The following is a 25,168-nucleotide window of genomic DNA, read 5'->3' on the forward strand; positions in this document are numbered from 1 at the left end:
GATGGGTTTTTCCAAGCCCTTGGATAGGTTCTAGCAGCAGGACAAGATAAGCACAATAAGCCAGTGGTCTAAAAGATTACAGAATGGTTCTGTCCAAGGCTTAAATTAACATATTGCTGACATACAGGTAATTACCCCCAAACTATGTATATTAAAGTGTATAGGTTAAATCCTAATTTGGGGTTCCAGGGGAATGAGGTAGCAGCTCTCCCAGTTGACCAAAAGGTACATTCCTGGAGATTTAAAGCAAAAGGCAGTAATTAGTACTTAAAATTAACGATTGTTTATAAATTTACCCTTACATTTCTGTGGGCTGGGATTGGCATATATCTGTGAGGGGAGGGTGTCATAACTCATGTCTATAATATTGGGCCTCGCCCTGAACTCTGTCTGGGATCTGAGGGTATTGTACCACTATCTCTTTCCTACATTACGGAGTAACCATGAGGCCTTTCCCAGCGCTTCATGGGTCTATAACTCACAATAACGACACCAAATTACATTGGGAGTTATGCTGACTCCGCTCACTGACTTGAAACTCACAAGGTTTACCCCAGCTTCCTCTTAGCTATGTATTGTTCTCTGTTAGCCAGCCCCCATAGCCTAAGCCAAGCTGTGGACTCTGGGCCTAGATGAAAAGTTCTCAGGAGAAACTATAGTTAAGCTCTTACATCCATAGCTAATGGATTCTGACCCTTCAAAATAGAAGAGATGGTTTAGAAAACCTTGACAAAGTTCATTTCATTTGCCCATGGAAAATGGCTGAACTATTATGTAGCCCTTGGGGTCAGACTTGACATGGAAACTGACCCCCTTCTACTGTGAAAGCTGGGCAACGCTGGCTTCCCTTAGACCCATGGTAGAAACCCATTTTGCTTTGGGATTGATAGATTTAATCAGGTCAGGCATTTTGCATACAACAGCTGTACAAGCTGGAGTCACTTGATTCGATTTTTGACAATCAATAGTAAGCTGCCATGACCCATTTGGTTTTTGTATGAGCCAGATTGGAGAGTTGCATACTGAAATTCACTCATGAATGATTCCCTGCTGAAGCAATGATTCAATGGTTTTACCAATATGAGGTGAGGCCTAAAAAATTGAAAAAAATTGCCATTCCTAGGAAAATCTGAAATGGTTACTTTGCAAGCAACAGTGGTGGGGCCACAGCAGAAGAGGAGGAGCATTTATCAGCAATTAGGAAGGTGGCAACTCTATGACTTGTGCATAATTTGCCACACCAGCACAGTATAGTAATGCTGGAAAAGGATTTAATATCTCTCTGACTGTATCACCAGCCAGCTTTTCATGGAAATCTGAGAGCACCGGGAGAAAATTAGGTGCCTCTATTAGTAAAGAGCCAGAGCAGCCTATCCCGGATTTGTTTGGTCCTCACCCCGTAGATGATAGGATTTAGCACAGGAGGCATCAAGAGGTAAACATTGGCAATGAGAACATGGAAATGCAGGGGCACATTCTGACCAAACCGGAACATGAGAGAGAAGAAGAGACTTGGGATGTAAAAGGCTAAAATGGCACAAAGGTGAGAGATGCAGGTCCCAAAAGTCTTGAGCCGGGCATCCTTTGTGGGGAGACTGAAGATGGCCCTGAGGATCTGGGTGTAGGACAGGGCAATAAAAATCACATCCAGACCAATCACACAGATTACCACAAAGAGGCCATAGTAACTGCTAACACGGGTGTCAGCACAGGCCAGATTCACCACGGCTATGTGTGCGCAGTACGGCTGGGGGATGATGTTGGTTCTACAATATGGCCATTGCCTTACCAGGAAGGGATAGGGCAATACAACCATGCTGCTTCGCAGCACCACGGCCAGGCCAATCTTGGCCACCACTGGGCTTGTCAGGATGGTGGAATGTCTCAGGGGATCACAGATGGCCACATAGCGATCAAAAGCCATGGCCACAAAGATCCCAGACTCCATCACTGAGAAGCAATGAAAGAAGTATAATTGGGTGAGGCAGGAACTGAAATCGATCTCTCTGGAATTGAACCAGTATATTGCCAGCATTTTGGGCACAATGGATGTAGATACAACCAGGTCGGTGATGGCCAGCATGCAAAGGAAATAGTACATGGGCCCATGGAGACTCGGCTCCGTCTTCACAGTGAACAGGATGGTGAAGTTCCCCAAGATGGCCGTGATGTACATGGTGCAGAAGGGGATGGAGATCCAGACATGGGCGGATTCCAGGCCAGGAATGCCCAGCAGGATGAAGGTGGAGGGGTTGGTGAAGTCAGTTACGTTGGAATCTGACATGGAGTAGGAGATAAGGTGTCCAACACTGAGGCAGAACGGTGTCTAGTGCATGTACCATAAGTTCCCCTGACTTCCTGTATGTGACCAGGCTCTAGGGTGATGGTCGCAGTACAAATGCCTGGATGGAGAGTCAATATTCATATGAGACACTACATGCACTCCTGGATGCTGTTCTCATGGGTGAAGCAGATTGGTGGCTCTTCACACACTGAAAAATGATATTTTCATTATTTAGATAAATGAATTATGAACAACAGACCCTACTAATGCCAATTCCATATTGTATGGGGCTCCTTGCATCATTAATTCCTACAAGTCATGCTTTGAGAAACCTTAATAGGCACCAGCAGGAAACGTGAGTGTGAACACTGGTTATCCATCATTGTTCCTGTTAAGACTGAATTCCAACTCTGTCACTCCCAGTGCAGCTATGGGGCTCACAAGGATTTTAAAAAATATTACTTGCCTTAAGGTGTAAGGCTTGTACTAAGCTCCCAAGGTTTCACATTTTCTCTGACCCTGGCTTGGCAAACGCTGCCACCACCCAAAATCAACCCTCCCCACCCCTTTGATCCCAGGAAGGAGCACTTGTGACTTCCTCCCTGAGGGGTACCATCCAGGGAAGAGCTGAGAAGGAAAACAAAGGAAATTAGCTGTGGCTACCAGCTAATCAAACAACATGCACAAACCTCTTAGGACACCAAACATCCAGTCCTGTTCTTAAAAAAGGTAAATGTTATTAAAAGCGAAAAGAAAGAAAATACATCTGGAGCTTAGGCTTTTGCTAGATTTTAAAAGAGCAATTTCAAAAATCAAGCACCCAAAATAGCTTTCTTGAGGGGTCACCTTAAAGGCTATGAGCACACAAAAGCATCTGGGATGAGCACAGAGGAGTCCACAATGGAGTTTAGTTAAACATTCTGACCTACTTACACATTTGGAGTTCAGATAAGTGGTTCTAGGCATACTCTGATAGTGTATGACCACACCTGGCTTACACTACCTATAGCATGTCTGCTCCATCCCTCCAGCCCAGAGAACAACAAAGGGAAAGTTTCTTGACCAATTTTAAAAAGTTTTACCTTCCCATTGGCTCTTTTGGTCAGGTGCCCACTTTTTTTTCTTTATCTGGGGGGACTTTTTAGCCCTTTACAGGTAAAGCAAGTAAAGAACAGCTACCAAGAGGGATTTTACAGCTAACTGGCTGGCTGGGTGTCCATCAAAGGGAGCAATCCCCCCACCCTTTTATTTATCACAGTTCCTTAATGGAATGAAACCCAGGCTAACTAGTCCATGCTGTAGGGAGTTCTGCATTCACCTGCTTGCTCAAAATCTGAGATTTGGGAAAAAAACAAACCAGTGCCAAGAGATGTGCCAGGGGAAATCATCCCAAATAAAACATACCTCAGTGGACGTCGTTGACAGCAGCTCCATAGAAACAAATGCTTGTTCTCAGAAGTGGGCAAAACAAAGGCAACGTTCGGATGACTAAGGAATGGGATGAAGAATAACCTGCTCTGGCTTTGTGCTCAGTTCTGCTTACCCAGTCTCTCTGAAAGACATTGAAAAGTCTGGGACTGTTTTGTCTGGAGAAGAGACAAAGAAGTGGGCATATGATAACAGAGAGCAAAATGAAGAACGAACTGATGACATTCAAATGGACAAACAGAGAAGAGTCCCCGACCAGTAATATCTATAGACCCTTATTACTTCATATGGGCTAGTTCTCCAAAGCTGAGGCAAATTATCAGCAGAACTGATTGGGAGGAAAAATGTAGACAAAACAACAGGAAGGAAAGTTGGGAGTTCTTTCAGAAGAGTTGATTAGATATTCAAAAAGTCATGATGCCAGTCAAGAAAATAGAGAACTTTGGACAAACCCCAGTTCAGTGGCAAAGTGAAGGCAGCAGATGAGAGGGGAGATAAAAGTAGAGCATATGGGGAAATGGGAAATAGACAGAAAACAATACAAATTGGAAGTTATGAAAATTGATAAGGGATGTTAAAAACACAAGGGAAAAATCCATGCTAGGCAGTGTTCAGGATCACAAAAAGGAGGTTATTGAGTATATAAAGAACCAAAGAAATCCTAGAGAAAGTTTTAGAGTGATTCCTAGAGGGAGAAAGGAAACTTGTTAATCTTGCAGACAAAGGAGATGTGTTCAAAAATATTTTTGTTCTGCATTTGTAAAGAAGCAGCATGAGGTGCTCATATCACCTAAGGTGACGAAACACTCTCCAGGCCTTTAGCTGTCCAGGAAGATGTTAAAGAACATGTGTAATAGAACCTTACAATTACAAATACCAGAGTTACAAACTGACTGATGCACCACGCGTCTCATTTGGAACCAGAAGTACACAGTCAATCAGCACCAGATCTCCCAAAAAATATTATGGCATGCAGAGACCCTCCAAAGGACTTAGGGGTCACTGTGGGCAACAAACTCATTGAGAGCTCCCAGTGCAATGCTGCAGCCAAAAGGGCTGATGCGATCCTTGGCTGCATAAGCAGGGGAGTGGTGAGTTGGAGCAGGGGAAGGATTTTACCTCTGCACATGGCATGGGTGAAATTGACTGCGTCCAGTCCCAGGGTCCATATTTCAAAAGGGATGTTGAAAAATTGGAGAGGGGCCCAAAAAAGCCAAAAAAATTATTGGAGGCTGGAGAAAATGCCTGTCAGTGAAAGATTTAAAGAGCTTCATTTATTCACATTCAATTGTAACAACGGGCTCTGTAATCTAGCAGAAAAAGGCAGATCAAGAACCAGTGGCTGGAAGCTGGGGTGATTAAGCGGTGGAAGATACTCCGATGGGAATTGGTGGATTCTCCAACTCCCCATGTCTGCAGATCCAGACTGGTCCCTTTTCTAGAAGATCTGCTTGAGGGATTCTCTACACTTAGAATGCTACAGTGGCACTGCCATAGCGATTCAGTGTAGAGTCTTACACTAACGGCTGGGGTTCTCCCATCAGTGTATGTAATCCACTTCCCTGAGAAATGATAGCTAGATTGAGGGAAGAATTCTTCCGTTGAGATCATGGTGTCTACATAGGGATTAGATTGATATAACTACATCTCTCAGTGTATGTCTACACTATGGGATTATTCCAATTTTACAGAAACCAATATTTGGAAACAGATTGTATAAAGTCGAGTGCACGCGGCCACACTAAGCACATTAATTTGGCGGTGTGTGTCCATGTACCAAGGCTAACGTCGACTTCCGGAGCGTTGCACTGTGGGTAGCTATCCCGTAGCTATCCCATAGTTCCCGCAGTCTCGCCCGCCCATTGGAATTCTGGGTTGAGATCCCAATGCATGATGGGGCCAAAAATGTATCACGGGTGGTTATAGGTAAATGTCGTCAGTCAATCCTCCCTCGTGAAAGCAACGGCAGACAATCATTTTGCGCCCTTTTCCCTGGATTGCCCGGGCAGACGCCATAGCACGGCAACCATGTAGCTTGTTCAGCCTTTTTTCACTGTCACCGTATGTCTACTGGATGCTGCTGCTGACAGATGCGGTACTGCAGTGCTACACAGCAGCATCCCCTTGCCTTTTGCAAGTTAGCAAAGATGGTTATCAGCCCTACTGTACCGCCTGCTGCTTTGCAAGTTGACAAAGACGGTTACCAGTCATACTGTACCGTGTGCTGCTGTCATGGGTGCTCCTGGCCGGCCTTGGTGAGGTCAGCCGGGGGCGCATGGATAAAAATGGGAATGACTCCCCAGGTCATTCTCTTCTTTAAGTTTTGTCTAATGGAGAGTCAGTCCTGCCTAGAATATCAGGCAAGACTACTGAAGAACCAGAGAGGCAAACAGCTACTCTGGGTGAGAGCCCCAGACATCCAACAGAAATGATGAGCTGCATGCCATTCTAGGGGGTGCCCCTGCAACAACCCGACCCGTTGCTTCCCTCCTCCCCCACCCCTCCTGGGCTACCGTGGCAGTAATCCCCCCATTTGTGTGATGAAGTAATAAAGAATGCAGGAATAACAACACTGACTTTATTGCCTCTGCAAGCAGAGATCAAAGGGGGGAGGGGAGGGCAGTTGTTTTACAGCGAAGCAGAGTGAACCACCATTCTGCACTTGCTCAGCCTATAGCTGAAAATGGGAATCTGTGACAAGCACTAGGATAGAAGCACAGGCGAGACTGAATCTCCATTTGTGTGTGGTTGACAGTAGTAAAATACAAAATGTCCCAGGATACGTATGCTGGGGGACAGTTCTAAACGGCAGCTTAATTTTTTTATTTGCATCAAAATGTAGAGGTCTAAGTATGTGATTGTGAGCCCTGGTAGTAATGGGTAGGCGCGACGCGCGGTGCTGCTGACTGGAGAGAGCAGCCTGAGGCAGAAGCCTCCAGCTGCCATGATATTCCAGGTAGGACTGAATCTCTGGATCTGCAGACATGGGGAGTTGGAGAATCCACCACTTTCTATCGCAGTTACTTTATATCGAAGAAAAGGTCTTTGTTGTGTGGACGGGTGCAGGGTTAATTATATTTAACACTGCTAAATTCGAGGTAAACTCATAGTGTAGACCAGGCCTCAGAGGTTGGATTTTTTTCTGCTACTTCAAAAAAAGTCAAATGCAATGTTAGATTGTATTAGCAGAGGGATAGCGTGCAAGTCACAGTAGGAATTAGTACGTAGATTACCTGGAGGGGATCCAGAGGCCAGTGACAAAGATGATGAAAGGGAGGAAATACAAGCCATATGAACAAAGGCTGAAGGAACCCGGCATGTTTAGTTTAAAAAAAGATGAGATTAAGTGGGGGTCATAATAGCAGTCTTCAATAGTTGGAAGGCTGCCATAAAAAGCTGGAGGAAAGTTGCCATATCTTGCTGCAGAGGGCAGGAGAAGAGGCAATGTGTTCAAACTACGGAACAGCAGATTTAGATGAAATATCAGGAAAAAAACTTCCTAACTGTAAGAATAGGAGAACAATTGAACAGACGCCTCTGGAGGTTGTGGAAGTTCCTTCGCTGGAGGTGTTCTAAAGGAGAAGGGAAAGTCAGGGAAAGTCATCTGTCTGGGGTGGTTTAGTCATAATAAATCTTGCATCATGGCAGGCGGTTAGACTAGATGACCCTTGTGGTCCCTTCTCATCCTAGGGCTCTATGATTTTACAATGTCATCTCCTAGTGAGGAGCAGGACTTAGTCAAACAGAAGTCATGGAGATCAATACAGGGGTAACTGGGTGAAATGTAATAGCCTGTGTTATACAGCAGGACAGACTGGATGATTAAATCATGCCTTCTGACCTTGAACCCTATGAATCTATCAATAAAGAAAATGGATCAGACAATAATGTTTACTGTGTTTTATAACCTGAACAAGGGAACATTCAATTACATTGAAAGTCTGAACATATAACAGCGAGAAAAAAAATTGTTAACAGAATCCATATTTAGCCTGTGGAACTCATTGCCACTGACATTATTGGATAAAAGTGTTTAGCTGAATAGGATTCACAAATGGGACACTTTTGGGAAAGGGGGAGCCTATGCTGGAAGGATGCGCTCCACCTGAACCAAAATGAAACCAGATTGCTAGCACTTATAAAGATCAGAGAGCAGTTTTTAAACTAAAAACTACAGGAAAACCAACAGCTGCAGAGGAACATGTGGTTCGGAGAAAGACAGCCTTAAGGGAAGGATCTATTAATAGAGATTCTCTAAGTCCTAGTGAGAAGGAGAGGATGGAAAATGATAAAATATAAGCAGGATCTCATGAGAAACAATCAAATGAAAAAGTGTCCCATTCAATTACATCCTGTAATGACAGACAGCTAAAAGGACTAAGATTTTAAAGTGCTTATATACCAATGCTAAAATTCTAAATAATAAAATGAGCAAACTAGAGTGCCTCATATCAAATTAAGATATTGATATAAGAAGCATCACAGAAACATGGTGGAATGAGAATAATCAATGGGACACAGTAATACCAGGGTACCAAATATATCGGAAGGACAGAAGAGGTCGTGCTGGTGGGGAAGTGGCACTAGATGTGAAAGAAAGTGTAGAATCAAATGAAGTAAAAATCTGAAGTGAATCCACATGTTGCATAGAATCTCTATGGATAGAAATTCCATGTCAAATTATAAGAATATGGCTGTAGGAATATATAACCAGCCACCTGACTAGGATTGTGATCATGACTGTGAAATGTTCAAGGAGATTAAACAGGCTACTAAAATTAAAACAAACAAACAAAAAACTAATTAATAATGGGTTATTTCAACTATCTCCATATTGACTGGGTACATGTCACCTGAGGACACATTGCAGAGAAAAAGTTTCTTGACACCTTAAAGGACTGCTTCCTGCAGCAGCAGCTATTCTTGGAAAATACAAGAGGAGAGGCAATGCTTGATGTAGTGATAGGTGGAGCAAAGGATCTGGTCCAAGAGGTAAATACAGCTGGGCTGCTTGGTAATAGTGAATATAATATAATTGAATTTAACATCCCTGTACCAGGGAAAACACCACAGCAGCCCAAGAATGTAGTGTTCAATTTCAGAAAGGGGAACTACTCAAAAATGAGGAGGTTAATTAAACAGAAATTAAAGTGGACAGAGCCAAAAGTGAAATCCCTGCAAGCTGTGTGGAGACTTTTTAAAGATACCATAATAGAGGCACAACTTGAATGTATACCCAAAATTAAAAAACATAAAACATGTGCCATAGTGGCTAAACAACAAAGTAAAGAAAGCAGTGAGAGGCAAACAGGCATTGTTTAAACAGTGGAAGTTAAATACTGTTGAGGAGAACAGAAAGGAGAATAAACTCTCTGGCAAATGAAGTGTAAATCTATAACTAGAAAGTCCAAAAAATAATTTGAAGAACAACTACCCAAAGACTCAAAAACTAGGAGAAAAATTTTATTTAAGTACATCAGAAGCAGGAAGCCTGTGGGGCCATTGGACAATCGAGATGAAAAAGGGTCACTTACGGACAATAAGGCCATTGTGGAGAAACTAAATGAATTCTTTGCATTGGTCTTCACGACTGAGGATGTGAGGGAGATTCTCAAACCTGAGCCATTCTTTTTAGGTCACAAATCTGAGGAACTGTCCCAGATTGAGGTGTCATTAGAGGAAGATTTGGGACAAATTTATAAATTGAAAAAGTAATAAGTCACCAGGACCAGATGCGATTCACCTAGTAGTTCTGAAGGAACCCGAATGTGAAATTGCAGGACTATTAACTGTAGTCTGTAATGTCTCATTTAAATCAGCTTCTGTACCACATGACTGGAGGACAGCTAATGTGATGCCAATTTTTAAAAAGAGCTCTAAAGGTGACCCCGGCAATTAGAGGGCAGTAAGTCTGACTTCAGTACTGGGCAAACTGGTTGAAACTATACTAAAGAACAATATTGTCAGACATGTAGATATACAGAATTTGTTTGGAAAGAGTCAACATGTGTTTTGTAAAGGGAAATCACGCCTCACCAATCTACTAGAATTCTTTGAGGGGGTCAAGAAGCATGTGGATAGGGGGGATCTGGAGGGTATAGGGTACTTAGATTTTCAGAAAGCTTTTGACAAGGTCCTTCACCAAAGGTGCTTAAGCAAATTAAACTGTCATGGGATAAGAGGAAAGGTCCTCTCATGGATTGGTAACTGGCTAAAAGATAGGAAACAAAGGATAGTATAAAAGGTCAGTTTTCATAATGGAGAGAGGTAAATACCGATGTTCCCTGGTAGCAAAAATGATTAGGGGTATGGAAGCGCTTCTCTGTGATCAGAGATTAATAAGACTCGGACTTTTCAGCTTGGAAAATAGACGACTAAGGGAGGATATGCCTGAGGTCTGTAAAATCATGACTGGTGTAGAGAAAGTACATAAGGAAGTGCTATTCACCCCTTCTCATAACACAAGAACTTAGGGTGACCAAATGAAATTAATAGGCAGCAGGTTTAAAACAAATAAAAGTAAGTATTTTTAACACAACACACAGTCAACCTGTGGAACTCCTTGCCAGAAAATGTTTTGAAGGTCAAGATTATAACAGACTTCAAAAAAGAACTAGATAAATTCATGGAGGATAGGTCCATCAATGGCTATTAGCCAGGATGGGGAGGGAAGGTGTTCCTAGTCTCTGTTTGTGAGAGGCTGGGAAGAAGCAACAGGGAATTTATCATTTCATGATTTCCTGTTCTGTTCATTCACACTGGGGCATCTGATACTGGCCACTGTTAGAAGAGAGGATACTAGGCTAGATGGACCTGTGGTCTGACCCAGTATGGGTATTATTATATTCTTATTTTCTTATGGATTGGCCATTGTAGGTGGTGATGGTGGCACTACTTTTAGTTAGGGCAGTCTGGTACATTCAATTTCAAGACCTTATTTTCAGTTGGTTATAAGTTTGCCAAACTGTCACTGTTTGCACTGAAAATAATTCCATACTGGGTTTCTGCTTCTGGCTGACTTGTTTTTTGAAAGTTTCAGGCATTACAATTCTTCAGACTTCATTAATGAAGCTAGAAAAAAACATGTTTTGCCCATGTTGAAATTTGTAGAATTGTTCCAGTGAGGAGCGCTATCACCTCTATGCTTTCCAGCAAATTAAAGTCAGGTAACAGCTCCCTTCCCCCTCACTCGTTAACAGCCAAGCCCTGAAATCCAAGAGGATGAGGTGACACTCTCTGTGTATTAACACACATATGGCTCCTGAGGTCTTTTCTCAGTTCTAACTCCAAGGAGACTTTTTCCTCAGTGAGGCTTGAGGAAACTCTGGGCCATGGCCTCCGAATTTGGCCTTGCATTGGACATCTACTAACACCTTTCATGCTGAAGGATCTACTGTGTCACTGAAAGACAGACACATTGGGACTGGAGGTCATCAGCTTGGCATGGAGGGGGCAGCAAAATGGGACAATTTGGCCAGTGATACTGCAGCAAACTCACCACCTGTGTCCAGAGACCTGGGATGTTTAATACCTGTGCACAGCGGAAAGGATCACAGACCTAATCTCTATCCCATCATGGGTTTGTCGGACAGGTGAGCTCTTCAGCAAGAGATGGGTACCTGTTAATGATGAGATGGAAGTGTCTTCCCTGGGAATCCCCCTCAGGTAGCCAGATCCCCCACCTCTGTCACTCCAGCATCTGCAGCAGCATCCCACGCCGAGAGCTGACACAGAGATGTGCACTATTAATAATATAGCTCTGTGCTATCCCAGTGTGGTTCACTCAGCCTCTAGGGGAGCTTCTGGAGACCAGCCTTTCTGGGCTTCTGTATCCTTTATCCAGCTTTAGGAGTAAACAGTAATTAAGGGACCTTCCCAAAGGGAGATGAGAACTCTTGGGCTCTGTGCTGAGTCAGAGCAACTGGCTGCTCTGTGCATTTGTGTAAATTAAAAATTATAGTTGATTGCTAAGAAAACTAGGGATAATGCCTAGATCTGCATAGGGCCTGACACCCTGTAAATGCCAAGGTGGGATGCGTTGTAGTATACAGAGAAATCGAGGGATAAATGACTGATGGGAGACCTGAGCGCTTTTTGCAGGTACGTAGAGATGTCGCTAATGGATCACAGATCTTTAATTTTCATCTGTGAGTATCATCATAACATGTAGCACCTTTTATTAAAGATTCTTCAAAATACCGAGCAGAGGGAAGTCACTATGAACAGATCCCCTTTATACAGATAAGTAAACTGAGGCACAGGGAGATGTAAATTGGGAAAGGTCACACAGAAAATGACGGACAGAATGAATCATATAATCATTGAATTTCAGGGTTGGAAGGGACCGCAGGAGGTATCTAGTCCAACCCCCTGCTCAAAGCAGGACCAATTCCCAACTAAATCACCCCAGCCAGGGCTTTGTCAAGCCGGGCCTTAAAAACCTCTAAGGAAGAAGATTCCACCACATGGCTGCTACTCTGAAACCTGTCATTATCTAAGGAAGAAGATTCCACCACCTCCCTAGGAAACCCATTCCAGTGCTTCACCACCCTCCTAGCGCAAAATTTTTCCTAATACTGAACGTAAAACTCCCCCACTGCAACTTGAGACAATTACTCCTTGTTCTGTCATCTTCTACCACTGAGAACAGTCTAGATCCATCCTCTTTGGAACCCCCTTTCAGGTAGTTGAAAGCAGCTATCAAATCCCCCCTCATTCTTCTCTTCTGCAGGCTAAACAATCTCAGTTCCCTCAGCCGCTCCTCATCAGTCATGTGCTCCAGCCTCCTAATCATTTTTGTTACCCTCCGCTGGACTCTCTCCAATTGATCCACATCCTTCTTGTAGTGTGGGGCCCAAAACTGGACACAGTACTCCAAATGAGGCCTCACCAATGTCGAATAGAGGGGAATGATCATGTCCCTCGATCTGCTGGCAATGCTCCTACTTATACAGCCCAAAATGCCATTAACCTTCATGGCAGCAAGGGCACACTGCTGACTCCAGGGCTGGCTCCAGGCAACACCCGACCAAGCACATGCTTGGGGCGGTACCTTGGTGCTTGTTATTTATTTATTTATTTATTTTGTTTCGTTGGGGCAGCACTGAATGGTTTTTTTGTTTTGTTTTGGCGGCGCGGCGCTCGAGGGGTGGGGCTTCGGGAGGTGCGGCGTTCGGGGGTGGGGCTTTGGGCAGCGCGACACTGGGGAGGCGGGGGCTTGACGCAGCACTCGGGGGTGCAGGGGCTTCAGGTGGCGCAGCACTCGGAATTGGGGCGGGGGCTTAGGACGGTGCGGCGCTGGGGGGCCAGGGGCTTCGGGTGGCGCAGCGCTGGGGAGGGCAGGGGCTTTGGGCAGCGTGGTGCTGGGCAGGCAGGGGCTTGCATGGCACAGCATTCGGACGGGGCGGGGGCTTCGGGTGGCATGGCACTGGTGGGGCGGGGCTTCGGGTGGCGCGGCGCTGGTGGGGCGGGGGCTTGCGTGGCGCTTGGGGTGGGGCTTCGGGCGGCATGGTGCTTGTCAGGGGGTGGGGGGTTTAGCGGCGCAGTGCTGTGGGGGGTTTGGTGGCACTCGGGGGGGTTTGGTGGCACGGCGCTCGCAGGGGGGGTACGGTGGGGCGGCGCTCTTCTTTTTTGCTTGGGGTAACCCCTAAGTCCTTTTGTGCAGAGCTGCTTCCTAGCCATTTGGTCCCTAATCTGTAGCAGTGCATGGGATTCCTCCGTCCTAAGTGCAGGACTCTGCACTTGTCCTTGTTTATCCTCATTAGATTTCTTTTGGTCCAATCCTCTAATTTGTCTAGGTCCCTCTGTATCCTATCCCTACCCTCTAGCATATCTACCATTCCTCCCAGTTTAGTGTCATCTGCAAACTTGCTGAGGGTGCAGTCCATGCCATCCTCTAGATCAGGGGTCCCCAACACGGTGCTGCGGGCACCATGGCACCCGCGGGGGCATCTAAATGCACCCGCCTCCTGGAGGGTGGTCAAACATCCGCCAAAATGACGCCGAATTTCTGCCGCATTTTGGTGGCGATGCCTCTCGATGACGCCGCTTACCTCTGACAAGCAATGTCATTGAGAGGCGTTGCTGCCGAAATTCGGCGGCATTTTGGCAGATGCTCCACTGCCGCCATGGTTCATCTTCTGGTGCCTGCCAGATGAAAAGTTTGAGGACCACTGCTCCCGATTAATGAAGATATTGAACAAAACCGGACCCAGGACCGACCCTTGCAGCACTCCGTTTCATACCGGCTGCCAACTACACACGGAGCCAATGATCACTACACGTTGAGCCCAATAATCTGGCCAATTTTCTATTCACCTTATATTCCATCCATCCAGCTCATACTACTTTGACTTGCCAGCAAGAATACTGTGGGAGACCATATCAAAAGCTTTGCTAAAGTCAAGGAATAACACATCCACTGCTTTCCCCTCATCCACAGACCCAGTTATTTCCTCATATTTCCAGTGGTGATGGAATTATGATAAGTTTTGTACTAAGTATGCCTTGTGAGGTATCATTCTAAAAGTCTTGAGCTGCTGAATATTAAGAGCTCATTGCTATCATTGTATGTGGCATTATGAAATCTTGCTATGTGTGAGTTATTAAATTATGGTATAATTTAAGCATAAGGCTTGAAACACCCAAAAGCAGCCATTTGGGTACGACAATAGAGTATCCAGACAGTGTTAATTTCTGTCATCTACATCTATCCAGGGAAGAATCCACTGATACAGCGACTCTCTATAAGGAAGCCTCCTCAGAGGAAGCATGGATACAATGGAAAATGTTTGGCCAATGCGAGTGGGCCATCCACGTCACATGCACAGACTTTCCAGCAAGCTGGAAAAAACTTTAAATGATGAGGAGTGACATCATCATTTGTCTTTGCTTCCCCACAGCTCAACACCTGAAAGAACTTCTGGAAAACAAAGGACTTTGAACAGGGGAGGGGAACAAGAATCTGTAAGCCTGTTTGTATCATCAGTCAGGGTGAGAGATTGATAATCCCAATCCTAGCAAACGTGTTCATTTTAGATTTCTAGGCTTTTATTCTATTTAAATTTAATCACCCTTCCCTGGGATCAGCTCTGGCGTCTGCAGTCTTAAGTTCAACAGAGTCATCTCAGTTTGTTTTAGATCCAGAGCCTATAGGAATACAGTAAACCACAAGCACATAACACATACAATTACAAGAGCATTTCTCTTTTAGTAATTTCATCAAAGTTACCAATACAGTAAGAACATAAGAACGGCCATACGGGGTCAGACCAAAGGTCCATCCAGCCCAGTGCCCTGTCTGCTGACAGTGGCCAATGTCAGGTGCCCCAAAGGGAGTGAACCTAATGGGTAATGATCAAGTGATCTCTCTCCTGCAATCCATCCCAAGCCTCTGACAAACAGAGACTAGAGACACCATTTCTTACCCATCCTGGATTTAACCTCCATGAATTTACCCAGTTCTCTTTTAAACATTGTTATAGTCCTAGCCTTCACAACCTCCTCAGGCAAGGAGTTCCACAGGTTGACTGTGCGCTGCGTGAAGAAGAACTTCCTTTTATTTGTTTTAACCCTTCTGCTCATTAATTTAATTTGATGGTCCCTAGTACTTATATTATTGGAACAAGTAAATAAGTTTTCCTTATTCACTTTCTCCACACCACTCATGATTTTATATACCTCTATCATATCCCCTCTTAGTCTTCTCTTTTCCAGGCTGAAAAGTCCTAGACTCTTTAATCTCTCTCTTCATATGGGACCCATTCCAAACCTCTAATCATTTTAGTTGCCCCTTTCTGAACCTTATCTAGTTCCAGTATATCTTTTTTGAGATGAGGAGACCACATCTGTACACAGTATTCGAGATGTGGGCGTACCATGGATTTATATAAGGGCAATAAGATATTCTCCGTCTTATTTTCTATCCCCTTTTTAATGATTCCTAACATCCTGTTTGCTTTTTTGACCACCTCTACACACTGCGTGGACGTCTTCAGAGAACTATCCACGATAACTCCAAGATCTTTTTCCTGATTCGTTGTAGCTAAATTAGCCCCCATCATATTGTATGTATAGTTGGGGTTATTTTTTCCAATATGCATTACTTTACATTTATCCATATGAAATTTCATTTGCCATTTTGTTGCCCAATCACTTAATTTTGTGAGATCTTTTTGAAGTTCTTCACAGTCTGCTTTGGTCTTAACTATCTTGAGCAGTTTAGTATTATCCGCAAAGTTTGTCACCTTAATGTTTACCCCTTTCTCCAGATCATTTATGAATAAATTGAATAGGATTGGTCCTAGGACTGACCCTTGGGGAACACCACTAGTTACCCCTCTCCATTCTGAGAATTTATCATTAATTCCTACTCTTTGTTCCCTGTCTTTTAACCAGTTCTCAATTCCTGAAAGAATCTTCCCTCTTACCCCATGACAACTTAATTTATGTAAGAGCCTTTGGTGAGGGTCCTTGTCAAAGGCTCATGTCAAATCATGAAAGTAACAGCCTATATAATTCCAAAGACGTATCTGTACCATTGACTAACTGTTACTATAGACATTCTCACCTCCTCCTAGGTGGTGTTAGAGTGTGTCGGACATCTCATAGTCTCTTGGCCCTCACATGGATTGATTGTCAATACGGGTTCCTGCTGGAGTCTCCCAAAGGGAGCTCAATTTGCTATTCTTGGGCACCCCTTTTTATGCACTGACTTTGACTATATCTACTTCTGTGCATGTACGTGCTATTATTGTCCCCCTCTTTCTTATTGGTAATCCCCTTGCAGTCACGAGGGACTCCAGATTCTACAGGCTGCGTAGGGTGATGTGCCACCTTCGCCTTGTGGGTCAGGCACGTGTTATGAACACATTTAATTGTTCCATCAATTTTATGTTTAATTTTAACCTTATCTGAATTTGCTTTCGCAAAGTCACCAGAATCTTAGGGCATTAGGTCATTCCTGGGCCATTTCCTGAATATAAGGCCTAAAATAGTTAAGCTAGTTCTTGCTGGTTTTAGCCTACAGTTTCCTTGTTTTTCAGCTTGTCTGATTTCTCACCTAGTTCCTTTAAATATTACTCATCCTTATGTTTTGCTTAATCTTATACTTTTATAATTCCATAAACCAATTTCTATAAGTCAATTTTGATTAACATAGAGTAAGTACACCGAGTATAACGTATTGATTAATCATAACACCACACAATAAATGAATATTAAACTAAAATTACTGGCTACGCTGAGGGAGAGTTATCTCATTATCAAATGATGATTAGATAATAAATGCTCTGTCACATACATATACCAACATACAGCAATGGTTAATGCGAAAATCAACAATGAATTAATAATCAAATTGTATATATAACTTAAAATTTATGCCTAAAAGATTATATGTTACTTAATTTTATCCACATGTCATTAATTTACATTATTACTAGGGTTTAATTCCTTTTTTCTAATAATTGTTTCAGCTGTAATGTTAGTGGTGATATATAGCTGTGAAAGATCAGAGTGCTTTGTCTGATCAAATCCTGATAGCCAGGGTTACTAAGAATAACAGTTTTATTTTCAGAGGGGTAGCCGTGTTAGTCTGGATCTGTAAAAGCAGCAAAGAATCCTTATAGACTAACAGACGTATTGGAGCATGAGCTTTCGTGGATGAATACCCACTTTTCAAAAGTGAGTATCGGAGGTATTGTTGTATGACCAATTGTTGTGCGTACCTGTGATTTTAAACAAAAATTTGGATTAATGAACATACATCTACGTTGACCATGATAAAATTCTTTATGATTGGTTACCACGTAATACTGTTTGTTGTTGTTGTTGTTTTTCTCCATAGGCCGTTTGTTCCATTACAGATCTCCATTTAGTTGGTTGTACTGGGCATGATGCTTGCATCGCATTCACTGCCGGGGAATCTTGTTGGTACCTTTTCACCAGACCACGTAGTGGAGTTATTACTTCAAACACATTGCATCTAGAGATCCATTGATGCCTTTTTTGAGAGCAACAAGTTATCTGTGGTACTTTCCATGTTTGGGTATCGTAGTGATACACTATTAGCAGAAGTACTTGCATTTGTTCATTGTAAATATTTTCTAGATGGCTTATGGGTTGTACAGTAGCCAATTGATCAAAAAACAGCCTTATCTGGATTGAACACAATGATAATGGTAATAATATATTGAACAAAATATATAAGGATTATGACAGGTCACAGGGTCTTCTTAAACACACCATGATTCGGATGTGAGGTCACAAACCCTAGGTTTCTGACTGCCCCAAATGACATTTTTTTTTACATTCCATTTGGCATTCAACTTTTTCTTCTCCATACCTCTGAATATACTGTGGACAATACCAATTTATAATTTGCTGGTTTTTAATCAATTTTGGTACCATTTTCATTCTAAAAATTGAAAGCAACTAAGTTTTCCTCCAAGATAATGAATTTTGTCCTGATCATTATTGTAGTTTACCAATTGATTAATCTTCTCTTGGATTTTATTAAATAATCTAGTGATTTTATGCATATTATACACTGTCAATTGTTTCTCAGTTGATAATCCATAAATCCCTTTCAATATTGGATCGACTTCAAGATTAACTTCTTCCTGAAGTACATACTTAATGTGCTTTTTGTTTTTTCAACATTCTCCTTATTTCAAATTGACGTTTTTGTACCACATAACCTTGTAATACTGCTTATGATTTCCAATTGATTTGGTGTTTGTGTTTTCTTCTAGGAGCATGCAGATTATTGTGTTCTTTTAGATCCAAATTAGCTATATCGTGCACTCATTGTTGATAAGCAGTAACCTTATCCACACGGTGTACTGAGGAAAAAAACAAATGCCACCTTGGTGTCCCTGCAGTAATTGAACTTGCTTATTTGCCAATAAGATAGATTTAACACAACAGGGATATGCATGAATTATGCCTGATTGATTAACACCCCTGGCACTGGTGTGGCAGTCAGACCACTAATAGGTCCTTCCTGTAATTTTGGATATTTTACTGAATTTTGAGGTTCACGGTCCCTTTTAACTCTTATTGCCTGTACCTTCACCTTGAAGTATTTGTTAAAAACTCTAGTTCCATCCAAACTTTAATTTCAATACAGGTCTTATACTCTCTCTCACCTTCCTGTTTTAAATCATGAATATCCATTGTTCCACCTTTTACTGAGCTTCGACATCTGGTTCTATTTTCCCATAATCCATATGGAATTCAATCACTGGCTGGAAAAGAGTGAGTTTCTCCTGAGATATATGTTTTACATTCTCCCCTGCTAGATTTCTTCAGTAAGGGAAAGATTTTGTTTTTCCAATCTACATAAGACTTTTGGTTATTTCTCAATGTTACATATAATACTAGTCTATACGAACACAATATATGATTTTGTATCTTACATTTATTTCACTCAGAGAGTGCTGAAGCACTGGAATGGGTTACCTAGGGAGAGGGTGGTGTCTCCATCCTTCGAGGTTTTTAAGGCCCAGCTTGACAAAGCCTTTGCTGGGATGATTTAGTTGGTGTTGGGCCTGATTTGAGCACGGGGTTGGACTAGATGCCTCCTGAGGTCTCTTCCAACCCTAATATTCTATGATTCTATGATTGTTACAATTGTATCATTAGTCCATGTGGTTAACAGTGTTCTGTCCAAAATTTTAGACCTGAATTGTCCTTCGTCTGGTTGACTATCCTAGCTTCAGTAAAGGAACGATCCTTTTTCCAATCTACATAAGGCTTTTGTTTATTTTCTTCTATATCATATGCAAGAACAATATGTTTCCCTACTTTTCCTTTTACTTGTTGATAAAACCTATGATGAGGCATTTGGCTACATAATGTTTTTGGGCAACAGTATGTTTCTGTGGGTTTTTCCATAATACAAGTTTTTGTTTATCATTTAATGTTACATGTAACCCTAGTCTATACAAATCTGACATAAAATTCTGTACCTTACACATTGTTACAGTTGTATCATTAAACCATGCGGTAAACAGTGTTCTGTCTCAAATTTTAGCTATGAATTGTTCTTAGTCTGGTGGGTAATTCCATTTAAAGAAAATCTCAGTTGACAGGCCTGGTGTTTTAAATGACTCTTGGCCTGGTTTTACTCTTTCTTGTACCCAAGTCACTGTTATCTGTGAATTTTTAGCCTTAATAGGCAAGTCTGAGTTTAGTCCCACCATAACATTTTGCTCCACTGCAACCATTTGTGTCTCTGATGGAGAACCTGCCTGTGACTCAGTTTGAACTGCAGCATTCAAGTAGAAGTATAGGATTACTGTTGGTGCGAGTGGCATTTTTATTGTGTCTGTCACTGAGCTCTTTCATGTTGCCTTTCTTGCGCAATTATCACAATTAGTTTTGGTGCCTGTGGAGAGATATCTCCCTTGCGATACTGCTTTAGCTGATTCACATTGTAATATTTATCTACTTTTTGGGTACTTGGTACAATTTTGATTTTATACGCAGAGGTACTGTCATAGGTCTCACCCCCCACTCTGAACTTTAGGGTACAGATGTGGGGACCTGCATGGACACTTCTAAGCTTAACTATCAGCTTAGATCTGGTCTCGCTGCCACCATCCAGATTTCTGAGTTACCTGGAAAACTCTCTTCCTCCCCAAAACCTTCCCCTCCCTGGGTACCCTTGAGAGACTCCTCCACCAAGTTCCTGGTGAACACTGATTCAAATCCCTTGGATCTTAAAACAAGGAGAATTTAACCATCTCCCCGTCTTCCACCCACCAATTCCTGGTGAGTCCAGATCCAATCCTCTTGGATCTTAAAACAAGGAAAAATCAATCAGGTTCTTAAAAAGAAGGCTTTTAATTAAAGAAAAGAAAGGTAAAAGAAAAAAACCTCTGGGAGACAGCATACAAGCTGATCTCACAGACAACAGATTTAAAACACAGGATGTTCTCCTGGGCAAAAACCTTAATACACACAAGAATTCCCATATTTTATTATTCCCCTAATTGCACAAAAACAAGTTACAAAAGAAAATAAACATAAACCTATTTATTCCTTTCTAAAACTTACTACTCTGATAAGAGGCTGGTTCCTTGATCTTTTTCACTCCTGCTGAAACTGAAACAGACTCTAAACAAAGGAAACTTCCCTCCTTCCTTTTGAAACATCTTGTTCCCCCATTGGTTCCTCTGGTCAGGTGTCAGCTAGGCTAGGTGAACTTCTTAACCTGTTACAGGAAAAAGAGGCATTAACCCTTAACTCTCTGTTTATGACAGGCACTTAATCTGTCCACAATAGTCTATAGCCCAGTGTATGGGTTACATAAGTTGTGTTCAGGTCCACCATAGAATAAAAGCATAACTTGGTTTCCAATCTCCCAAGCTTTTTTTATTTTTTTAATTGTGTCAAAATAGGCTCTTGCCTTTCATTTGAATTTTTCCAATTTGCAAGCTATCTGATACAGATGTTTCTGTAATGCTTGCAGATGGGTTTCAAGCTTTACTCCCTTTAGCTGTGTGCCATTGGCATGATATAAAAGATGCTCTGGCACATGCATAGTTTATTTAGTTATAACCTCACTGGGTGTATGACTTGTGGAGGCAGCTAGAGTTACCCTGAATGCCATTAAAATGAGAGGAATCAAGGTGTCCCAACTGTGTCCATTAGCATCTACCAGCTTTTGCAGCATATGTGTGATTTCTTCGCTGTACCATCCCTGATGATTGAATATGAATATGCAATTTTTGTTGCACTCCTAACAAGTGTAGGCCTTTTTGGAAAACTTGTTCAGTAAACTGTGTTCCACTGTCTGACTCCATCCTAGCAGGGAGTTCCCAGTGAGAAAATACTTGGTCAGTTAGAGCCAAACTTGTGGGGCCAGACTTGAAATGGAAACTGACCCCCTTCCACTGTGAAAGCTGGGCAACGTTGGCTTCCCTTAGACACATGGTACAAAATCATTTTGCTTTGGGATTGATAGATTTAATCATTTTGCATAGAACACCTGTACAAGCTGGAGTCTTTTGATAGTCAATGATAAGATGACATGACCCATTTGGTTTTTGTACTGGGCAGATTGGAGAGTTGCCTATTGAGATACACTTATGAAAGATTGTCTGTTGAAGCAATGATTGAATGGTTTTAGCAATATGAGGTGAGGCCTAAAAAACTTGAAAAATTGCTAGTCCTAGGAAAATCTGAAATGGCTCCCTTTCATGTGACGGGGCGGGGCCTCAGCAGAAGAGATGGGGCATTTACCAACAATTCGAAAGGTGTCAACTCTATGAATTGTGCATAGACCAATTCCCTAATTTTCCACACCAACAAAGCATAGTAAGGTCAGGAAAGGATTTAATGTCTCTCTGACTGTCCAGCACCATATCACCAGCCAACTGTGCTTGGAGGTCTGAGAGCCAGAGCACCAAGAGAAAATTTTAGGTCCCTTTATGAGTAAAGAGCCGGAGCAGCCTGTCCCGGATTTGTTTGGTCCTCACCCCGTAGACGATGGGATTTAGCACAGGGGGCATCAAGAGGTAAACGTTGGCAATGAGAATGTGGAAATGCAGAGGCACATTCTGACCAAACCGGTACATGAGGGAGAAGAAGAGATTTGGGATGTAAAAGGCTAAGATGGAACAAAGGTGGGAGATGCAGGTCCCAAAAGTCTTGATCCGGGCATCCTTTGTGGGGAGGCTGAAGATGGCCCTGAGGATCTGGGTGTAGGACAGGGCAATGAAAATTGCATCCAAACCCATCACACAGAATACCACAAAGAGGCCGTAGTAACTACTGATGCGGATGTCGGTGCAGGCCAGCTTCACCACGACTATGTGTGCACAGTACGACTGGGGGATGATGTTGGTTTTGCATAAGGCCATTGCCTTACCAGGAAGGGATATGGCAGTACAACAATGCTGCTGTGCAGCATCATGGCCAGGCCAATCTTAGCCACAATGGACTTTGTCAGGATGGTGGAATGTCTCAGGGGATGGCAGATGGCCACATAGCGATCCAAAGCCATGGCCACGAAGATCCCAGACTCCATCACTGAGAAGCAGTGAATGAAGTAGAGCTGGGTGAGGCAGGCACTGAAATCTATCTCTCTGGAATTGAGCCAGAAGATGCTCAGCATTTTCGGCACAATGGACGTAGATTCAACCAGGTCGGTGATGGCCAGCATGCAAAGGAAATAGTACATGGGCCCATGGAGACTCGGCTCTGTCTTCACAGTGAACAGGATGGTGAAGTTCCCCAGGATGGCTATGGCATACATGGTGCAGAAGGGGATGGAGATCCAGACGTGGGCAGCCTCCAGGCCAGGAATGCCCAGCAGGATGAAGGTGGAGGGGTTGGTGAAGTCGGTTGTGTTGGAATCTGACATGAAGTAGGGGAGAAGGTGACCAATACTGAAGCAGAACGGTGTCTCCTGCATGTACCGTACATTCCCTTGATTTCCTGTATGTTTCCAGGCTCTCAGGTGATGGTCGCTGTACAAATGCCTGGATGGAGAGACAATGTTAATGTGAGACACGACATCCTATGCTACGGGAGGATCTTCCCATGGGTGAAGCAGATTGGTTGCTCTACATACACTGAAAAATGACATTTTCATTATTCAGAGAAATGAATTATGAGCAACAGTCCCTACTAATGCCAATTCCAAATATTAAGGGGCCCCTTGCATCAATAATTCCTATATGTCATGATCTGAGAAACCTTAATAGGCACCAGCAGGAAACATGCTTCTGAATACTGTTTATCCATATTGTTCCTGTCAAGACTGAATCCCCACTCTGTCACTCAGCCATTATTGGATTAAAATGTTTACCTGAATGGGATTCACAAATAGGGACACTTTTGGGAAAGGGGGAGTCTATACAGGAAGGATGCGCTCCACCTGAACCGAAATGGAAGCAGGTTGCTGGGACTTAAAACTAAAAAGGTCATAGAGCAGTTTTTAAACTAAGAGCTCGGGGAAAGCCGACAGGTGCAGAGGAACGTGGTTCAGACAAAGACATCCCTAAGGGTCTGATCTATTAATGGAGATTCTCTAAGTTTTACTGAGGACGAGAAGATGGAAAATGATAAAATACAGGCAGGATCTCATGAGAAACAATCAAATGAAAAAGTGTCCCATTCAATTACATCCTGTAATGACAGACAGCTGAAAGGACTCAAGATTTTAAAATGCTTATACACCAATGCTAAACTCTAAATAACAAAATGGGCAAACTAGAGTGCCTCATACCACATGAGGATATTGATATAAGAGGCATCATAGAAACTTGTTGGAATGAGGATAATCAATGGGACACAGTAATACCAGGGTATCAAATATATCGGAAGGACAGAAGAAGTCGTGCTGGCGGGGAAGTGGTGCTATATGTGAAAGAAAGTGTAGAATCAAATGAAGTACAAATCATAACTGAATCAAATTGTACCATAGAATCTCTATGGATAGAAATTCCATGTCTTATAATAAGAATACAGTGGTAGGGGTATATTACAGACCGCCTGAGCAGGATTGTGATCGAGACTATGAAATACTCAGGGCAATTAAATAGGCTATTAAAATTAAAAAAAACTAATTGATAATGGGGGATTTCAACTATCCCTATATTGACTGGGTACATGTCACCTGAGGACAGGATGCTTCTTGGAGCAGCTATTCTGGGAACCCACATGTGGAGAGGCAATTCTTGATGTAGTAATCAGTGGAGCACATTTCAATTTCAGAAAGGGGAACTACACAAAAATGAGGAGGTTAGTTAAACAGAAATTAAAGGTTAGAGTGCCAAAAGTGAAATCCCTGCAAGCTGCGTGGAAACTTTTTAAAGACACCATAATAGAGGCTCAACTTGAATGTATAATGGGAGAATAACATGAGGGAGAAAGGAGTCGAGGAAAGCTGGCTGTATTTTAAAGAATCCTTATTGAGGTTGCAGGAACAAACCATCCCGATGTGTACAAAGAATAGTAAATATGGTAGGTGAAACCAGCTTGGCTTAATAGTGAAATCCTTGCTGATCTTAAACACAAAAAAGAAGTGGAAACTGGACAAATGACCAGGGAGGAATATAAAAATATTTCTCAGGTATGCAGGAGTGAAATCAGGAAGGCCAAAACACACTTGGAGTTGCAGCTAGCAAGAGATGTTAAGAGTAACCAGTAGAGTTTCTTCAGGTATGTTAGGAACAAGAAGAAGGTCAGAGAAAATGTGGGCCCCTTACCAAATGGGGTAGGCAACCTAGTGACAGAGGATGTGGAAAAAGCTAATGTACTCAATGATTTTTTTGCCCCTGTCTTCACGAACAAGGTCAGCTCCCAGACTACTGCACTGGGCAGTACAGCATGGAAAGGAGGTGACCAGCCCTCTGTGGAGAAAGAAGTGGTTCAGGACTATTTAGAAAAGCTGGAAGACCACAAGTCCATGGTGCCGGATGAACTGCATCTGAGGGTGTTAGA

The 25,168-nt window shown here is 42.7% G+C and overlaps 1 protein-coding gene and 1 pseudogene across 1 annotated transcript; both read right to left on the reverse strand.

Moving 5' to 3' along the window:
- Positions 1–1,336: 1,336 nt before the first annotated feature.
- On the reverse strand, positions 1,337–2,284 carry LOC120395571 (olfactory receptor 52M1-like). Its single transcript, XM_039520056.1, has one exon. It carries the CDS (start codon positions 2,282–2,284, stop codon positions 1,337–1,339), a length of 948 nt encoding a protein of 315 aa, XP_039375990.1.
- Positions 2,285–22,137: 19,853 nt separating this feature from the next.
- LOC120395926 lies at positions 22,138–23,084 on the reverse strand (annotated as a pseudogene).
- Between the last annotated feature and the right edge of the window lie 2,084 nt (positions 23,085–25,168).

Source organism: Mauremys reevesii, linkage group 1, assembly GCF_016161935.1.
Source record: "Mauremys reevesii isolate NIE-2019 linkage group 1, ASM1616193v1, whole genome shotgun sequence".
Taxonomy (NCBI): Eukaryota; Metazoa; Chordata; order Testudines; family Geoemydidae; genus Mauremys; species Mauremys reevesii.